The sequence below is a fragment of the Siniperca chuatsi genome, linkage group LG23 (assembly GCF_020085105.1).
Source record: "Siniperca chuatsi isolate FFG_IHB_CAS linkage group LG23, ASM2008510v1, whole genome shotgun sequence".
Classification (NCBI taxonomy): domain Eukaryota; kingdom Metazoa; phylum Chordata; class Actinopteri; order Centrarchiformes; family Sinipercidae; genus Siniperca; species Siniperca chuatsi.
In genome coordinates this window covers 5,040,248-5,060,034 of record NC_058064.1, presented here as the reverse complement: position 1 = coordinate 5,060,034, position 19,787 = coordinate 5,040,248, and the positions used below count along the sequence as shown (strand labels likewise).

At 39.3% G+C, this 19,787-nt stretch overlaps 1 protein-coding gene across 3 annotated transcripts in view; it reads left to right on the top strand.

Annotated features, from left to right (window-relative positions):
- Nucleotides 1-19,787, top strand: part of LOC122871266 (transmembrane and coiled-coil domain protein 3-like) — a 48,696-nt gene that overhangs the window by 11,947 nt on the left and 16,962 nt on the right. The window contains exon 1 of one of the 3 annotated variants that reach the window (XM_044186181.1): nt 9,233-9,500. The exons of the other annotated variants lie outside the window; for them this stretch is intronic. Within the exon in view, the coding sequence (XP_044042116.1) occupies nt 9,498-9,500 (3 nt within the window). The 5' untranslated portion in view covers nt 9,233-9,497. Of the gene's footprint in view, nt 1-9,232; nt 9,501-19,787 lie in introns of those variants that run through there. 3 annotated transcript variants of the gene reach the window in all.

Genomic DNA, 19,787 nt, shown 5'->3' with positions numbered 1-19,787 from the left:
TTTTAGTTCTTAGTATGAGTCAAACTCCAAAAACACTGGATCCTCACCTGTGCACAATAAAGTGAAGAGTATGAATTCAACCTTTTGAGTGGCATGTGGGTATACCTGCTGAAGACGTCATGTCATGTCAAAACATTGTAGCTGTGTTAATCAACTCAGTATGCAGGCACCTTTGTTGTTTTTGGCTTTCACTGCCAATGCACCCACATGTAGACTGTGCTTACTATAAATTTCATCTTTGCTGTTTTAGTTGCATGTATAAACAATGTCATTTTTAGTAATTGTGCTTAAACTACAATGTTATACAGTCAGTAGGGAGACAAAAGATTTGAGATGATCACTAGTGTAAGGTGTCTGGAAGCAAATGCAATGCAAGGCTGCACATGCATCAAGAACGAAGTGATGAGGAAACAGCCAGAAACTGCATGTGGGTTATAATAGCTTGCTGATGAAATAACACATATATGCAGAATGGCAAAACATAATTTACTTTACAAGGCAGGCCACAAACTGTGTGAAAATAATGAGTGTCAGCATGAATTCACATCACTGTGTAGCACGGCAGCTATCTTGTAGAATCAATAACCCCTGAAATGCTGGCTGTTTGAGACCAAAGGTGGAGATCCTACCAGGGCCATAGCCAGGATTTTAGAAATACTGAGGTCAGGAGCCCCACAGCCCTCCATTTTTCAAGAATTAGTTAGATTTTTCATATTTTATTTATTCAGTTAACGGTTCAGTTGTATTTGCTGTACATTTTATTTCCCATCTTAAAGGTCTAAAGTTTTTTCTGTTTTTAAACTGTCTCCACACTGCCAGAAGTAAAATTAAGGTGGAGAAATTCTGAATCCTTTATTGGGCTGTGTATCAAACCTCAATACATTATGAATACCAATAGAAATGTGTGCATAGCACCAAGTATTGAAGACGAAGCTGGTATCGAAATTCTTGGTCAGCTTTGTTTACTTCTTTGATCAGATAGTTCCTGAAAGATTTCTAACTTGAGACTTTATTTTATTTAGGCTTTTCATTTAACACTTATGAAATGAGCAGTTTTTTGGGGGGCATTCAAGTTTTTATTGTTTTGAGTTTTTTTTAAGAAAGGGCTGGTACTTGGCAGCGAGGAAACCTTCAGATCATTTCAGGGTTACAGGAGTAGACACTATCACAAGACATGGTGTGGGAAATAAAAGATAAGTGAAATAAATAAAAATAAGTAGCACATACAGAAGTGAGAGATTCAGTCCACAATGAAATGAAAAGAAAACATGTCACAGGACCTTTTTGGTTATGAGCAATTTGATTTATTTTGGTAAATGAAAAAAGGGTCAAAACACTTATAAGTGTGGAATTGTATTGACACAGATTTATATATACACAGCCGTAGTCCTTTATTAATGTATTTATTGTTGGCCTAAAAGTAGACAAATTAAAGGATATTGAAACTAAAAACATGTAAAATACCCACCATTAATTGTAGAATGGAAAGCCCCCAAATTCCAAAACAATTGGTCTAAAACAATACAGAGGAAATTACCTCAGTGTCCTAAATGGTAGTTACGGCTAGTGATAGTTGTTGTATCTAATAATGTTGCTAATAAACACTCCTTTGAGTGTATTTTGGTATAATTGCATGGTTTCCTTTTATTTTCCAGAGTACAGTTTTGCAGTAGTTTTTATGGGAGGGGAAAGCGTGGGGGATTTATAACCCAGGTCCTTTCCCCTCTGGGCTACCAAAAGCCCCCGTCTCTGTTCTGCCTATTCAGAAGACCATCTGTTTCATTCCCAAATGTATCCCTCACTGTACTTCTCTCTTTAATAGTATCATCAGTGCCATTTATTGTACACAACTACTGTATGCAATCAAACTGCATCAGCGTTTGTGAAATCGTGGCCGTGTGATCAACCTTGACAGGACTGCATCTATCTACTGCAGAGCCTCAACTCCAGTCATCTTAAATTTACCACCAGAGTCCCTTAAAAACCATCAACTCTTTTCCATTCCCAGCATGCCCATTCAAGTGCCCCATTGATTTAGTTCCCCTGCTTGGCTGGGACAAAAGAATACGGCTGGAAAGCGGGGAACCTTAGCCCTCCCTGAAGAAATTCTATTATAGATGCTGAAAGAGCTTGAAGAGGAGGGAGCAACAGAGGAGGAGTGAAGCTTCTTCTGTTAATTTGTTTGAAAGAGAGAGGTGCTTTTGAGGTAGAGATAGCAAAGTGAGGAGAGAAGGCAATAACTATAAAGTGGAAAGTGAATTAAAGGAGCCGGTCTCATCCCAATGTTCCCAGGGTTCTGTGTTCCCAGCATGTGTGTCTCTTGATATAAAATAACATTGTAAGAGATTGGTAAGGTCTATCTTCGCAGTTTGAATTGCAAAAGAATGAAGGGAGATGAACGTTTGAAGTGCAGTTTGAATGGTACAAATCCATTTAGCCGCTGTGGCAATATTAATGTCTAAAGTCAAGAAAACTGTCTTACCCGCAAATTTGAGTGCATAGGTTTAAGCTGTAGGTAACCTAGGGAAAAAACATTGATGAGAACATAAAATCCTTTGAAAGGTCTCCTTAATGTGTCATATTATGTCATATTAAGAGGATATTGAGCTGAGGAACATAGGACCCTGGGAGCAGCTCTTCAAACTTAGCCTAGTTATAACAAAATTAATTTGCTAATAGGAGATTAAATATTACTAAATTAAATAGGGTTGCACCACACAAAGAAGTTAGATGTTACAAAATATTTACACCCAGTAACTACCAGGTGTAACTGAACTAAATGAAAAAACTTGTGTTTTATATATATATATATATATATATATATATATATATATATATATATATATATATATATATATATATATACACATGTTTGACGCCTGACACTTGATAAAATGCTGTTTAATAATAATGTAAACTGGAAGGATTTTAACATAATAATACAATATATTATATTACATATATAATATATATATATATATATATATTATTATGTATATCACATTTTAAAATGTTATGCCAGTAATACTAATGATAGGTTAGCATAATCAGATATTTCCCTCTCATTCTAAACTGCATGAATACTACTGACACTGAAACACAAATTTCTCCATATTCAAATAAAGTCATATGGAGGATTGGCAGTTAAGCTCAACAGCAAACAGCAGACAGACAAAGTTGGCGACTATGTGGTGAAGAAAGTGGAGCATTTAGCAGCTAAAGAGCCAGATCTTTTTCTGAGGAGTTCATGGAGGCCAAAAACAGAGCTAAACAAGAGTGAATATTGGACTTACATTCATCAGGTGGCAAGAAAAACAACCCTAAATGAATGAATGTTGCTCCGCATCTGCTGGATGTGTAAATAAGCAACTGTTTGCTAACAAGTTCGCCATATCAACGTTGTCTTCACAGCTTGTTTCTGCTGCCCCCAAGTGGACCTGCAACCTGATTTACAGTAGCAAATAACAAGTTTAAAACTAACTAGGCTAGGTGTTACTAAGTATTTGGGAAGGACTTAACAAACTTAGTGATGGATTTACAAATAGCTGGTGCAACTCGGTCTTTGTCTCCGACTGTGTGTTCTTAAGTCTACATATCATACAGGCTTGGTATCATGGCTGACCCTGCCACTGGAGTGTGTTTGATAATACATGTCGGACTGAGTCTTCTCTGCTTCTCTGCCTGGTGATGTATGTGGATGCTCAGACTGATTAGTCACTGTGCCATTGCCAAACGGTAGCCACAGCAGTAGCCTCCCTCATACCCCTTTACCCCCTCTCTCTTGCAACATGTAGTGTTTGGATCATTACTTGTCCACTACTGAGCCTTATGGGGGCTCATCAGCATCAAGAGCACAAGGTGGAAAGAACATTTATGTAGTAGAAACCAGCATTGCTGACAATGTTTTTTGGCAGCGAGATCCAAAAGGGATTACATAAATTTGAGTTATTCAGGGTGAAACTGAGTGACACAGATCATGAGCTCTGTTTGTTGGAAGAGCTTGCTGAATATGAATAGAGTTATAAAGGTGCGGAAGTAAGAGAAAGAAAGGAAGGGAAGATTGTCGGAGAGATAAAAGCCATGAAGTGAAAGAGACAGGCAGGGAAATTATCATCTGAGAAGGGGACACGTCATGAAAGAAAAAGTAATTGCTGGCACTAAAGCATTGACATAATAAAAAAGTGAGCAGGACCTTGACAGCTTTAATAAGAAGAGAGTGTGATTTGAGTCCATGCAAGCACACAACGATGAAGAGAGGGTGGGATGAAAGAAGGGATGTTTTTTTGTAAGGGGCTTCTGTGAGGGTTATGTAATCCAAAAATACACCATAACTTTACCGTTCCAATTATTGAGCCCAAAGGATGTGCATGTGTATGTGCAAGCGTCTCCCTGGTCAATTGATTCTGACTGAGCTGATGTTGATTGTGTCTTCGCCCTGAGTTATACCAACAGAAGCACACAGCAGTGGGTCACAGCTTTGTGCCTCGGTGCTCATCTGGATTTAGACATATTCCCGATTGACAATAGCAGTCACTGACTGCAGAATTATAAACACATCACAGAGTCTCTGCGACAGTGGTATCAGTAGGACATTAGGCTTGAGTCATAACTGTTAAATATTCAAGATCTTAATGTAATTCTCTCCACATAATATCCTTTTCCCTGGAGCAAGGTTATGTTATCATTTACTTGTCATAGCACTCACTCACACATTCCCTGTCTATGAAATGGAGATAAATGAGTGCAGGATCAATTAAACATGACCTCCTCTGGGTTTAATCTCATCTCCACACCATCGGTTGATTTGACAGTCTGTATTACATCCATAAAGTCAGCATGTGTGCATCTGTCTGTCTGTCCAACTCTGTAGCAGTGCTATCTTACAAGGAACAGAGGAAATAAGGAAGCAAAGAGACGTTTCTTCTCACAGAGAGACGTCTGAACACACAGTCTGCTCTTGAGAGTTTCCCTTCCTGTTTGAGACACAGCAATAACTGGGCCAGATTAGGACAGTCAGTCATTGAAGTACGGGAACTGATATTAGCATAGCATCTGTTTCACTGGCATGAAAGTAACAGACATTAACACTGAAGGTGGTTATACTGGCATCAAGTGACATACTGTAGTAGCATTGAAGTCAGTTATAGTGGCACCAAAATGCACTCAGTGATCGTAAGAAAATCCTGTACAACAGCACCAATGTAGAGCAGTGCAGTAATAAATTCTGCCTTTGTGCAATGATTGAAAATCGTAGAAAAGGTTTCAGTCGTAGTCATCTGGACACTGTTTTCAGAATCAAGACGTTTCGGCTCCCATCCGGAAGTCATTCTCAATAACCCTTGGGGGGGTTGAATGATTGAAAATGTATTTAAAATCATATACAGTATCAAGCTCATTTCAAAACATTCTCTGGTTCCAGCTTCTCAGCTGTGAGGATTTGCTGCTTTTCTCTGTTATACATAATTGAAAATTGAATATCTTTGAGTTTTAGACTGCTACTGCAATTTGAAGACATTACCTTAGGCTCAGAGAAGAAAGTCATCGATAATGAAAATAATTGTTAGTCGCAGCGCTCTAATGGAAGATGTTTCTAATAATCTTTCTCCTCCACATATGGAAATTAGGTGGACAGAATATTAGAAACATCTTAAACATAATGCAGTGCAATACAGCAACAAAACACATATAGCCTCAAATTGTACCATAGAACTGAACCAACACACAAACAACTCGTGAAGGAGAGCGAAGCAGGTGGACCCAAATGTAGGAGACTGCAGGAAACAGGTACTGAAGAAAATCTTTTAATTTGGTCCAAATGAAGGCAGAGCAAAAACTGAGACAAGGATCCAACAATGACTGAACTGAACCACAGGACTCAAATACAAACTCAACTAACAAGGGGATGAGGGGAGAGAACAGACGGGAAGCCGATCGGCTGGGGGAAACACAGGGACCAGGCAGGGCTGACAATGCTGATACAGGGCAGGTGTGGAGGGAAAAGCAGGCTGGGGAGGAGCACAGGAGGAAAACAGAAAACCAAACCCCAGAAAACACTACAATACATCACACTGGCAGAAAGAGAAACACACGGACTAAACACTCTAGTGAGGGGAGATAACAAGGCAGGTGAAACTAATCAGGATCGGGCAGACAATCAAAACGGAGAAAACGCAAACAAAGGCAGGAAGCAAAGTTACAAGACACATGACACAACTAAAGTAGAAGTCTCAACAAAAGGAGAACATCTTTAAGTAATGCAAGGTTATTGCGTTGCATTTCATTATCCAGGTGTTTCTGTTTTTCTGGGTACTAAGTTTGCTCACTGTAAATGCGCAAAATCCTCGAGTAAAACATTCAAGAACTCCAACAGAATTATCCAGTCCCCTTTAGGCATTCCAGAATCCCACCACAAAGTCCTGACCCCTTAACCTAAACATTCCAGAATCCTTACAGAATAATCTGATGCAATTTACACATTCTAGAATCCCACTGGAAAGTTCTGACCCTAGTAACCTAAACATTGTAGAATCCCACCAGAACTTCCTGAACCACCTCTAAGTTAAACATTCCAGAACCCAGACATTCCCAAATCATCCCACGGGAACGTTCTGATTCTCTCACTTAAACATTCCAGAATCCCTCCATAATGTTCCAAAATCCCTCAAACATTCCAGAGCCTCACCAGAACGTCCTGATCCCCGTCCTCACCTAAACAGTCCAGAGCCCCACCTACACGCTCCCGACCAGTATCAGTGCTCTGGAACGTTACGCTGATGTCACGGCTGAGGTGGCGGCAGGAAGCGCTGCAGGAAGCCCATAAAAAACACAAACATCTCCGAAGGGGGAAAAGGAACAATAGCTTGTGATTAACAGAGTGGATTTCATGTATACACACAAATGCTTCAATCCTCGACGCACACTTGGATTTTACATCATCTTATGACCGCAAATTCTGACATTTATACACTGCAGATCAGTAATGCTGCGCTGCATCTCTCTTTTTGTCAGATAATTGGATTATGAACTCTATTGCACTTATTGAAAGTCAAATGTGGTGACATTTAGATGAAAAATCGCAACGGCGTGCATGTCAGAGAGTGTGTGTGCTCAACTCTGACAGGATTTTTTGATTTTCTTGCAATGAATCAAAGCAGGCAGAGAGAGAGAAAATAGTCTTAAAATGTTCTTTTTACAGCCTCACAAGTGTCATGCAGTGCTGCAGTACCCATTAGAGATCTGCTCTTAATGGCATTTACATAAGGCTAAAGCTGTTTTCTGTGGGCTCACAGCCAATGCCCTTTCTGAACCAAATCAATGCTAAAGTACAAAGAGACCACCAATCTGAACATAATTAAATGTCACAATTAACTCTCTGACTGCTATCTCTCTTTCACACACACACACAAGCATGGATATAATAAATCAATACCCAGGGGAAATGGACTGGAAGTGTATTAGGTTATTAGGATTGATCATAGCAGAGAGATTTGTTGTGAATCTATCCCAGATCTATTCAGTGATCTTTCTAAATAAGCACGCACGCTCTCACGGAAATTATATGATTGAATCGGCCTGGATCAGATTCAAACTTCAATATCAGAGGTCTGTGCCAGGTGCTGTTCTCTGCCCAGGCAAGCTGAATCATCCGGCCACAGAGTGTCCAACCTGTCAGCACGCACACTTGTCACAATGATTAACAGGTGGCTGACTCACTCACCGTCCTCATGAAGTGAGCTACAGGTCAAAGTGCGCATTAGACGGCAGAAAGTGATAAAGAATGACAGGAGAGTAAGACAGAGATAAAACTCCTGTGAGTATGTCAGTTTTTTTCTCAGATGGCAGGTGGAAGAGAGGACTTATGTTGTGAGGCTGAATTCTTAATGTGAGCTTGGATAGCAAACTATCAGCAGGCCCAGATCATATGGCAGGGCCACTAACCATACTAATTGGTGTCTTTATCAGTAGGGCCAGAGTAGACCTGCTGTGCATTTAAATCATTCATGACTCATTCCCCAGACCTTTGTGGGGTAATTCATCAATCCTTTCACTTCAGATATGGTCGGTGTCATGTCTATCTATTTCAGCTATCTAATTATCAAGGTGACTATGTGTTTTAGTCAGCTGTCAACATTAGATGTATAAAAAAAAGTCTGCCTGTAAATGATGATGATGAAAAGTAGTAAAGAGAAGAGTTGAAGATTACTGGGGATGAATATATATATAGCTTTAGAAATGATCATCGTTGACAAACAACCACCTGATGCATGAAGCGTCACATCATTTACAGTATGTTTTATTCTACTTAACAGTCGTGGAATGTAACAAAATACATTTACTCTTGAAGTACTTGTACTTCCATGTTATGCTTCTGTCGCACCACATTTCACTCCACTACTTTTATTTGACAACTATAGTTATTATATACATGTCGGATTAACATTTCATTTTTTAATTTTTACACATATGACAAGCCTAAAAAAAATCATGCATTTTTTTGTAGATTAAATTTAACAAGGATTAAGTGTTACTTTATGGGTTGAGAAAATTCTCCTATTTCTTAAGATAAATAAACTATTTTTAAAAAACCTGGATTATCGTCACAAAGCTGAAAACAGGGCTGTTTTTCTGAGCTCATGAAAAGTTAACTTTTTAAAGATATGTGGTTCTCGCAGGACAGAGACAGTACAAACATATGATGATTTCATAGAATATGATGCATTGCTGTAGATTAAACTTTATCATTTTACAACACAAAGTTGTGTAATGAAATAACTGTTTTTAGTCCCTTCATGCTACACACACATAACATAACAGATAATTAAATTCATAGTACATAAAGTAGTTAAAACGACCTCAACCTTAAACATCTACAGCAGTAAAATGCAACATACACATTAATGCAGCAGTAATATTAATCCAGAAACATCAGATATAATTGGAAAACACTGACAGGGAACGTGTAATAATTTTGCAGATAATACTTACATATTTTTACTTAAGTACTTTTACTTGCAGTGGAGTACTTTCACAGTGTGGCATTAGTACTTTTACTTAATAACTAAAGGATCTCAGTACTTCTTCCAGCACTGTTTATCTGAGTAAAACGACTCAGAGCGCTGCCTCCTCTTGTTATAAATTAATTCATGTGGGTGTATTCGATGTCTTCCGCAGCCCCTCCCTCTGTGTAACGCGGTGGGCGGGGCTTAACCACACACGCTGTGCTTCCCTGCCTCGCGGGGTTTAGAAGGATTACCGGGCTGGCTGGGCAACGAAACGCACCGTTGCCGCCGTCGGTCAGTTTCCAGCAGCGGCAGCGGTGGCAGCCAGTTGGAGCCGTGATGGCATGTGTTGCACCGACGGTGTCAACGGTCAACTTTACGTTTGAGGACAACAAAACGGGAGATCCGGTTTGAGTCCCGGGATTATGTCCAGAGTTTGCGCTGCTGTGGAGGAAAGTTTATCAGAAGTAGGGATACACTTACACCGGCGGGGGTAACATGGTAAATATGCGTTTTCTACTATAACGAAGTTAGCTAACATTAGCTAACTAGCCTCAATAACATTCCCAAAGGGACAAACGGGACTCGTTTATTGTTGCTTCTCCATATTGAGGTATTCCATACATTACGTTTTACGTTGTGTAATTTGTGGCCACGTCGATAAATAGCAAATCTGGTGTTAATCAGATGGAAAATGCCCAATTTATCAAACATATAAAGAGTTGACAGGTTATTCTAACGCATGCAGGTCTTTAAAAGAAGCCAACCGTCGAGTTTCTGTGATTAGAGAATAAGTTGGAAATCCTCCTCTTTTCCAGGCAGGATTTTGTCCAACCGCAAACAGCTGTCACATGCCGACTAGTCCCGACACGTTTTGTTTTACAGTTACTTGTGTGAAGAGATCAACATGTCATACTTCATTTAAACAAATCTTAAATTATTTATTTGCTAGTCTGAACATGTGCATATCTGCTACAGCGCGTGCAGTATTTACATACTCCTCATGAATCTGTAGGAGCCTCTCTGCATTTCGGCACAGATCCGATACTCCAGTCGCTGCACTAACCCTTTAATTTTCCGTTCTTAATATTGGTCTCTTACTATTTCCTTACTCCCACAGTCGTGTTCTAACAAAATGCACAGCGGTAAGCGGTATGGAGATGTGTCAGCCAGTTCTGAAAGATCTTATATCATGTTATACTACTGTGTGTTTGTATCTGCACTCATATGTGAGGCAGCATTAAATAGACAGATTTTGTAATGGAGTTTGGTGGAGATGAGCAGACCCATCTGCTGACCAGACAGTGAACTTGTCATAATGTTTTAAGTCATTTTGACACTGTGCTCATGCGACCTTTTTACCATGTAGACTTAGTATCATCCAGACATCAAGTAGACTGTTTTCCAAAGCAGTATATGCACCCACAGGCAAAGCCAGTGGTGGAGCAGGTTCATCCAGTATTGTCTGCAGGTGCATTGTTTTCAGGTTAAAATTCAAATCTTTTCTCTGTTATCGTATCCAATCACATGTTGGTTGCTGTTTTCTCAAGTTGTGTTCAAGATCCTGTTAACAGAGCTCCTTGTTGGAAGAGGGCAAATGTCCTTACAGTATACCTTCCTGTTATGTGCTGCATGGTGACATGCTTGTGTCACTATGTTATTCCGGCTAAAGGTTGAAAAACATGGCGTGCTATGATAGAAAAACAGATTCTGCTCTGACCCAGTTAGAGGGGGCTCACGTACAGAGAGCTGCTACTTTGTGCTGCCCTGTACAGAACATACTTCTAGGCTAAGAGTTATACGACAGCTTTTTAAAGAGGAGGAGGTCTAAGTGGAGACATGGTGCACTGGCTTTTGTGTTGCCATGCAATTCACACGTCTTGAGAGAACCCCAATTTAAAAGTCTCGAAATTGCTAGGAGTTCGCAATTTTCTTCTTCAGTTTGACTCAATTTGAAGATAATTGTTAAAAGAGCGCCACAGTCCTTAGAGAGATGGGAACAGCATTTTTTTTGCCAGCTGACAGCCACATACTGTCTGTTAGGCATCAGTACACCCAGGTACACAAGATAACACACACACAGGCATTTTTCAACTCGTGACACCTTTTTATGAGCTGTTCAGGGGCTGGAGGCAGACCATCCTGTCCTCAGTGGTTAGCCTTTATTTGACAACACTCAGGGGATACTTATGGGAGTGTCGACTGAGCGTCTTTCTAGCCATGCCTCACATTCACATCTGGGTAGTTGTGGAAAAATTATAGCATTAGTCATTTTCCTCAAGCACATTTTCCAGACAGTAGCTGGAAAGTCTAGTGTCTGTAAGGGAGGTGGCGGAGGGAGTGGAGAGAGTAAGATCTATTGACTGAAGTTGGGAGAAACACTAAAGCCTGCAGAAGCAGTTTCTCTCTCTCTTTCTCTTAACTGGTTGAATCTCATTATATCTCGGTTACCAGTGATTCTCAGTGGTTTCAAATTGGGACAGAAAACTTAATTTTTTGATGTGATTTTAGTAGGGCTCTAACTAACTATTATTTCCATTATCGATTAATCTAAAATGCTTTTTATAATTTCTGACAGCCCAGGTTGATGTATTCAAATTGCTTGTTGTATTCATAAAACTCTTTAAAACACAAAGATATTTAGTTTATTATATGTGATAGAAGAAAAGCATCAAATATTCACCTTTTGAGAAGCTTGGACAAGCTTCTCAAGTTTTGCATTTTTGCTTGAAAAATAGTACACAGTACAAAGAATCAACTGCAGCAACAAATTCATTAAATAATAAGTAACCAGTATTTATAGTGTGTATTTTAAGAACATTAAAAAGTTAAACAATCACAGTTAAGGCAAACAAGACTATTATAAAGTCTATTGAACTCAGCTGGTGTGATGAATTGTGCTCTCATCACTGAGAGTCCATAAATGTGCCTAATACCACCTTAAAAACCGTATTAATACCGTAGGACTGACCTAATAAGGGGCTTTCCAAACCTGTGTTGTTTAGTCCAGTTGAATGGGACTCCCAGTGAGACTTTCATTTTCCTCCTTAGTACAATTAGTTTGAGCAGATCTGAACACAGCAGTTGGGTGCAGACAAAAACAACCGTACTGAGACCCTTTAGACCGGGCCTACTCAGTTGGCGGCCCGTGGGCCACATCCAGCCCAGAAGCAGCCTCCGAGTGGCCCAGCATACATAAATCTGATGTAGCGACACCGCCAATCATATCTTTCACAAATCAGCTTTTTCTCATGTGAGCTCCGACCACGCTTGGTCGCTTTTCAAAACATCTGGCTTTTGTCACAAGAAGTGCTCTACTTAAAATATGTCTCTGTCAACCCTGAAACGTAAATTTGACAATGAAAACCGTCAGTTTAACCCTGCCTGGACTGGAAAGTGTTTGTTTATTTTACCGCCATCTCCAAACGCCTGCTATTTTTTATTACATTCATTTGCATTTGTTTTAAAATGTGTCATTACCAAAAACTTTAAAAAAAGGTTTTAAATAGGCTGCTGAAAATGTCTGGCCCATCTACATTTCCTGGTTTTAAAATCTGGCCCAATTGAATTTGTAGTGGAACAGCCCTGGACTAGAGGAAGTGGTCTCTCAACATTAAGGGTCTTTGTAGCAGCGGGCATTTACAAAGAATATTTGTTGTTTCATGCAAATGTCTAATCCTTGAATTTGATGCCCCACCTCCTCCTTTCATAATTTCCCTAATTAAATATTGTCCTATATTTGGGCCAACAGTATGTTGTTTAATGAGTAGGCGTAGCTTAATGCTAACGTTAAACCTTGCTTTTTCCCGTGGTTGGAGGCCTAAATATTATACAGCAGGGAGAAAAATGTGTCTCCCAGCCTTGTCTCTGTCCCATCGTATATAATGCACTCCAAAACATTTCCTCAGCATCTCTTCAGTTCAGAGGGTCGTGGTCTTCTGAAGGACCCACATCAGCAGCGGCAGAGACTTGGCATATGTACGTAAGCTTTACCTCAAATGTGATGAAAAGGGAAGGCGACTGATATCAGTGAGGATATTGATTTGTTCAGGCAGGTAGGAGGACTGTAGTTGACTTGATTAATTGAAATATCAATATGGATGTTTCTTAAAGGTCAGTTCGCTCTTGTGTGCGTTTACATGAGCCTAAACAGTGTGTTTGTGTGTGTGTGTGTGTGTGTGTGTGTGTGTGTGTGTGTTAATGCATTAAGTAGCCTTTTCTCTTGCTATCATTAGATCATTTTCAAAGAGGAAGATTTTGTCCTCTGCAAGCTGGACTTCAGTGTGTGCATGTGTTTTTGATCTAGAGGAAAGAGGATGGGGGTTGTTTCCTTCTCTGAGCTCCTGACAGTATTCCCTCTGGGCAGCAGTGTGCTTTTCTTTAGATTCTTTAGATTCATGTCAGTAAAGAGGAGATGATCTTGCCCAAGGTCTAATTCCACTTTCTTGGCAGAAAGATTTATTTATTACTGAAATAGCATGTGTCTGCCATTAGTCAAGTCAGGTTAAGGTTTGTTCATGCGTTTAGTTTGTTTTGGCTGAGAAATGCACCGTGCAAAGACTTCTTCTTCTGTAAGCCATCCTGGGGAGACCGTCATCCCCAGGCCTCAGTCTTAGATCAATAGATACCCAGGAAAGGTAATAAAATCTGACTGTGCGTGATCCATTTTTCCACCTTATGGCAGACATGAATGGAAGTCATGGGTCGTCTTTACTTTCAGGTACAGTTTTGTCTTGTAGGTATTCCTTCCAATACAGTTATTTTTTTTCTGAATTCAGTATACATAACTGTCTTGTAATTAGGGCTGAAACGATTACTTGATGGACAGAAAATTAATCGCCAACTGTTTTGATGATTCATTTAGGGCTGCAGTAAATTATTATATCTGTTATCAGTGAATCTGACAACACCTTTGTCGATTAACCGATTAATTGTTTGGCCTATAAAATGTGAGAAAATAGGGGGGAAAAAAGATGTCCATCAAAGGCTCCCATATAAGACAAAGAAAAGCAGGAAATGTTAGTAATTTTGCTTGAAAAAATCACTTGCACGATCAATTGATTTTCAGAATTATTGCTGACTATTTTTCTTTTGATCGACTGATCAGCTAATCTCTGCAGCTCCAAATCAGTTAAGTCATTTATCAAACAAAAATGTCAAATATTCTTTGGCTCCAATGATTTATTAAATCACTGGCACTCGCTGAGGAAGGCAGAGCCTGAAACGTCTCTGAGTGTGTGTAGCGGACTGTGCCAAAGATTTAATAAAAAGAAAAATGTCAGAAAAACATTTGTGAGTCCTCACCTAATGTGTGAACAGACAAACAACTGATTCGACCGGGACTGAAACTTTGTCCTTTTTAAATAAATTTGTGGTTTGGCGTAGAGCTGATTGATTAGTTGATAGACAGAAAGCCACTTTGACTATCGATTAATTGTTTAAGTGAATTTTTTAAAGCAAAAATGCCAAACACTCCCTTGTTCCAGCTTCTCAACTGTGAGATTTGGCTGCTTTTGATTGTCTTATGTGATAGTAAACTGAATATTTTTGGTTTTTGAACTGTTTGTCGGACGAAGCAAGCAATGTCAAGACATCAACTTGGGATTTAGGAAATTGCGATTGACATTTTACACCATTTTCTGACATTTTATTGACCTAAAGAGTAATCGATTAATTCAGAAAATAATCCTTAGTTGCAGCCCTGCTTTTCTTTTTTTTTTTTTTTGTTATTTCTCATTAGCTATTTTTCAGACTGAAGATTTGAGAGGTAAAATGAGACATTCTTTAAATTATCGCAGTGTACCTCACATGAACGAGAGTCAATAGATGTATAGAAAATAGAGCGAGTTAATAGAATGTGTTCCCGGCCTTCGGTGTTGGTGGTTTTTGTCTATAACAATACAACATTTAATTATACTCAACAGGTCTGGGCTTGTTTTTTGCTCCTCTTCTGTGGGATACAGGAAGCCAGTTTTATGGGCAGTACAGACAAGAAACACACACACACACACACACACACGGTCCGCCATCAGCACCACAAATCACAGTGATGAGCTAAGCTGTGGCCTTTGTTCAGCCATTGAGAGAGAACAAAATGGGAGGAGTGAATGTTGTTGAATGGGAGCTGACTGATGGTCTTCGCCTTCGATTCGCTTCATTGTTTTTTTACGGCGAGGTGAGATCGACTCAGTCGCATCTGTTGTCGGGGCAACCGGTGGAATCTGTTTCTCCACCTCTCTCTCGCTCGTATTCTGAAATAAAACGGTGCTTAAACTTATTAAAACGAGGGAAGAGCAACGAGAGAGAGAGGGGCAATCTGTGAAATGTAAATTATCGAGACGTTTCATATGCAGGTACACAGGTTTATCTCTCTGTGTCTTTTCTCTCTGTGCTTTTGGATTAGCGATTGAGTGGGCTAAGCTGACAGTGAATAGACACACACCAGCAGTGATGCCGGGTGTGTGAGTAACACAGTGTGGATTAACCAACACACAAATACTCTGCCCATCAAAGAGATCCTGTGTTGGGCTAACACACACAGCTGTTTTCCCCTTAGTCATATCATATGAAGCTGATTCATTGCCAAGTATTACACTCTGTGAAGCAGATGTATTTAGCTAGCTGCCTAAATTTGGTTCAACCCCTTCTAGCATTTTATTTTCAAACCGCTCAAACTCAACAGTACAGCTTCTGCATAATCATTACAACCTGTTTTATAATTAGTCAGAAATGAATTAATTCACACATTAATGTGAAAATATCTGACTCAGCTCATGTTTCTACCCAGAAACTGCGCAGCATTTGGTTTGCCTTTAGCACAGTGCTGAACCGAATAGTTGATCAATCAATTAGACAGTTCTCATGGTTGATAACTCATGACTGCAATCATTTTATTAAGCCAAGACTGCTGGTCGGACAAAACAAGCAATTTAAAGGCATCAAACTTTGGTTTTCTTGCGTTTTTTTCACTGTTTTCTGACATTTTATAGAATAAACAATTCATCAATTAATCCAGCAAAAGAAAAAGTTTGTTGCAGCCCTAGTAATACACATACTCCAACAAATGTACTTTGTGTAAATTAGCGCAGCAATTAATGATTAGTAATTAATCTGCCACACATTTTTTTGTTTTTTTGGTCTGGTTTTGTCAGACCAACAGATCCAAACCCCCCAGAAAAAGAAAACCAGCAATTGTTCACCTTTGACTGGCTGATTGCGGGGAATTTATGGTATTATTGGTTAAACAAATTACAATTTTTGAATTATCAAAATAGTTGACTAATTTTCTGTCAATGAACTAATTAATTAATTGACTAATTGTTTCAGTAAAGAGTTCCTGCCCCACACACACCTGCCTCGACTTACAGCAGGCCGGATTTTATCTCTTTCTCAGTGTCTCCATCACTTCTCTTTCACGCCCTTTAAATCTCTTTTACTATTTCTGTCTTTTTCTCAAGATTACAACCTCACACATCTGTATCCTCACCCTGCTGTCTTTCCTCCCCGAGCATTTGCTTGAATGGGAGCAAGGGCTGCTGGGTAATCCTTTTGCTCTGGAAAGCAGAGATTAAAATCTCAGATTACAAGAGGAGAGGAGAGAGAAGAGGAGGGATTACAACATTTTATTTTTTTTTATTGAGTCCCAAACTGCATGAGGGTGTGTAAAGCAGGTCATATACAAACATACACGTGGTTCAGAGCTATTCTCACACACTCATAAACTAGGGAGGCACCAATATATCGGCCGAACATCGGTATTCGCCTTGTTGACTGCTATCGGCCGATTTGCAAATAGGATAACATTCACCGATGGCAGTGGCTGATGTTTATCTGTTGTGTCAACTTTGCACTGGGTAAATTTTCTGTTGGTTATTTGTATTTGTTCTATAGCAGGCTAAAAAGGCTTTTGAAGCTGTTTAAGGTTATTTTAAAGGTTGTTTCATAAATTCGTATGATTGAATTTATGCTCATTCAAAGATAGTGTAAAGAAAGGCTGAATGACTTTAAAACAGTTCAGTTATTTTTTTATAATGAAGATTTCTTTGTTTCCCTGGCACAAAATGGGGAATAAATAACAACAAAAGCAAAATAAACAGCACCAATAAGGCATCGGGTATTGGCCAAATTGTTATTTTAAACATCGGTATCAGCCCAGAATTTCACAATCTGTGCATCTCTATCATAAACCCTTCCTTTAGCTTGTGTAGTACATGTTGTGCTCAGCTTTAAAGATTTGTGTATGTGTGTTGTTTCTGTAAATGTAGGTGCTATATTACCAAGTCATTAGCTGATGCTGAGCTCCCCAGATAGTAAATGGATTGCCAACAGTTCACTGATTTTTAACTCGATATCCATCACAACCCTTTCTTTCTCGCTGGATTGTGATTTATTGATTCGCTGTATTACCTAGTTTCTCTCTGGTGTAGTTAACAGAGCAATCACCTCACAGTGTATATCACAGACGAGTGCTGTTCTTTTCTTTTTCCTCTGTGTTTTGCTGAAAATGTACTCCAAAGATACCTGTGTAGTTCTACAAAAGGTTTATTAAGGCATGTATCACAGCAAGACACTGCTGATCTTAAATGATCCCTTAAATTGTAGGAAATGTTCCATATCACCTCTATTTAAAATGAAATAAACTTTAATGTGCCTTTCTAAATATAGCACTTTATCATCATATCATTAGCATCATTCATTTAGAGACATTAGTTTAATTACTACAAACAGATAAGATTACTGAAAAGACTGGCAGCTGCACACTGCATTTAACATTGTTCACCATTCAGTCTGATTTCAAAGCAAATCATGTGTACTGTTCTGTTGTTTAAAATGCATTGTTGTTGTTATGAAAGGCTGTTGTCGACTCTTATCCTTCTCAGTCTGCAGCAGAGGACAAATAGCAACATCAGGAAGCTAGGGAGTTTGTGCAAAATGTGGTTTTAATATTTAAAAACACAAAATTAAATTTTTTAGCCACGTGAGTTGTGGTGTGGCTCTAAGGATGGCAATGTCGGTCGTTTGGCTGGTTGGTCGGTCTATCCACTTTGGTCCACACTGAAATATCTTTGGATGGATTGCCGTGAAATGTGGTTTATTCATGATCCCCAGAGGATGAATCCTACGCACTTGTGATCTTCTGACTTTTCCTCTAGCGCCACCACCAGGTCAAAGTTTTCAAAGCTTATCAAGGGAGACCTCTACTAGATTGATTGATTGGTACAAAATGTTGTACAGACATTCATGGCTCCCAGAGGATGAATCCTAATGACTATGGTGATCCCCTGACGTTTCAGCTGGTGCCACCATGAGGTTCACATTTTAGTTTTTCAGAGAAATGTCTCAAAAACTATTGGATGGATTGCCATGAAATTTAGCACAGACATTCATGTCCCCCTCAGGATGAATTGTAATCTTTGTTAATCCCTTAATGTTTCATCTAGCGCCACCATCAGGTCAAAATTACTTTGGTTTATGGCCAAATGCCTTCAAATCTAATAACATTCCCATCAGCCTCAGCTGTACTTCGTGTTAACTGCTAATTAGTAAATATTAGCATGCTACCTTGCTAAACTACAATGGTGAACATGTTTAACATTATACCTGTTAAACATCAGCATGTTAGCATTGTCATTGTGAGCATGTTAGCATGCTGATGTTAGCATTTAGCTCAAAGCACCACTTTGTCTATGAGCACAGCCTCACAAAGCTGCTAGCATGGCTGCAGACTCTCAGTCCTGTTTATTCTAATGTACCAGTCTAGTCTATTCTTTAGTTTGAGTGACTGTAGTTCTGTAGATCTTTATCCTAAGCATTTTATATAGTATATAAAAATTTTGTATAAATCCTGTGCCAGTTTACCTTTTAATCCTCATTCCTCTGGCCAGTCAAGCGTCACACCCTCAGTTATCAAGTATTTATACAGATTACACAAAAGTGAGGTGTGTGTTGTGGCACTGAAGATTGCTATGAGGGACGAGGGAGAAGCTGCAAAAGTTTAATTAAATAGCAATCAAATTAAATGGTAAATAACACAAGACAGCCTAAATGTTAATATTGAGCTGCTTTCAAAATTAAATGCTCTTTCAGTGTCCTGATATTTATTTATGCACAAGTAATTTTAAACAATTCAATTTAAAAAAAAAAAAATCACATTTATTTCAGTGTTGATTTCAACACACTATTTAAAGTCATAGCCCCTCCGCCAATGTGTCAATCAAATGTCCTGTCCAGCCCATCACACATGCTTTACACCCTGATACATGTAGGCTACTCAAAAATCTGTTGCACCAACCCAAGTAGGTAGTGACAATGATGCTAAATGCTTTTCAGATACATCCCTGTTGTCTTCATCACCACCTCACTGATTTTCTTAATTATAGTCAATCAAAAGCAAAGTGATAAAAGATGCATCAAAGCGTGCAGCGTGGTCTGACATCACCTTTTGGACAGTGATGTTACGTCTCTTTCTTAGCCTCTGGATAATAATGTGGACACGTCCCGTTCAGCCCGCCACGAGTTGAGTACGTGTGGGTGTGTGCGGAGAGCAGCCTGTTAAGACTTGCAAGCGTTTCTTCAGTCAGTGCAACGACACAGTAATCAGGCACACACTGTTTACTCCCTTCAGCCCCGCCTTGGGTTTGGCCTCAGTATAGGTGTTTGTGGGTGTGTGTGTTTCATGGTCTTATATCCTGGTGGGGACTTTAGCCTGAATGCACACTAACCCGTGTGGACAAAAATATAGGTCCCCATGGGTAGAGGCTGCTTTTTATGATAATAATAATAATAATA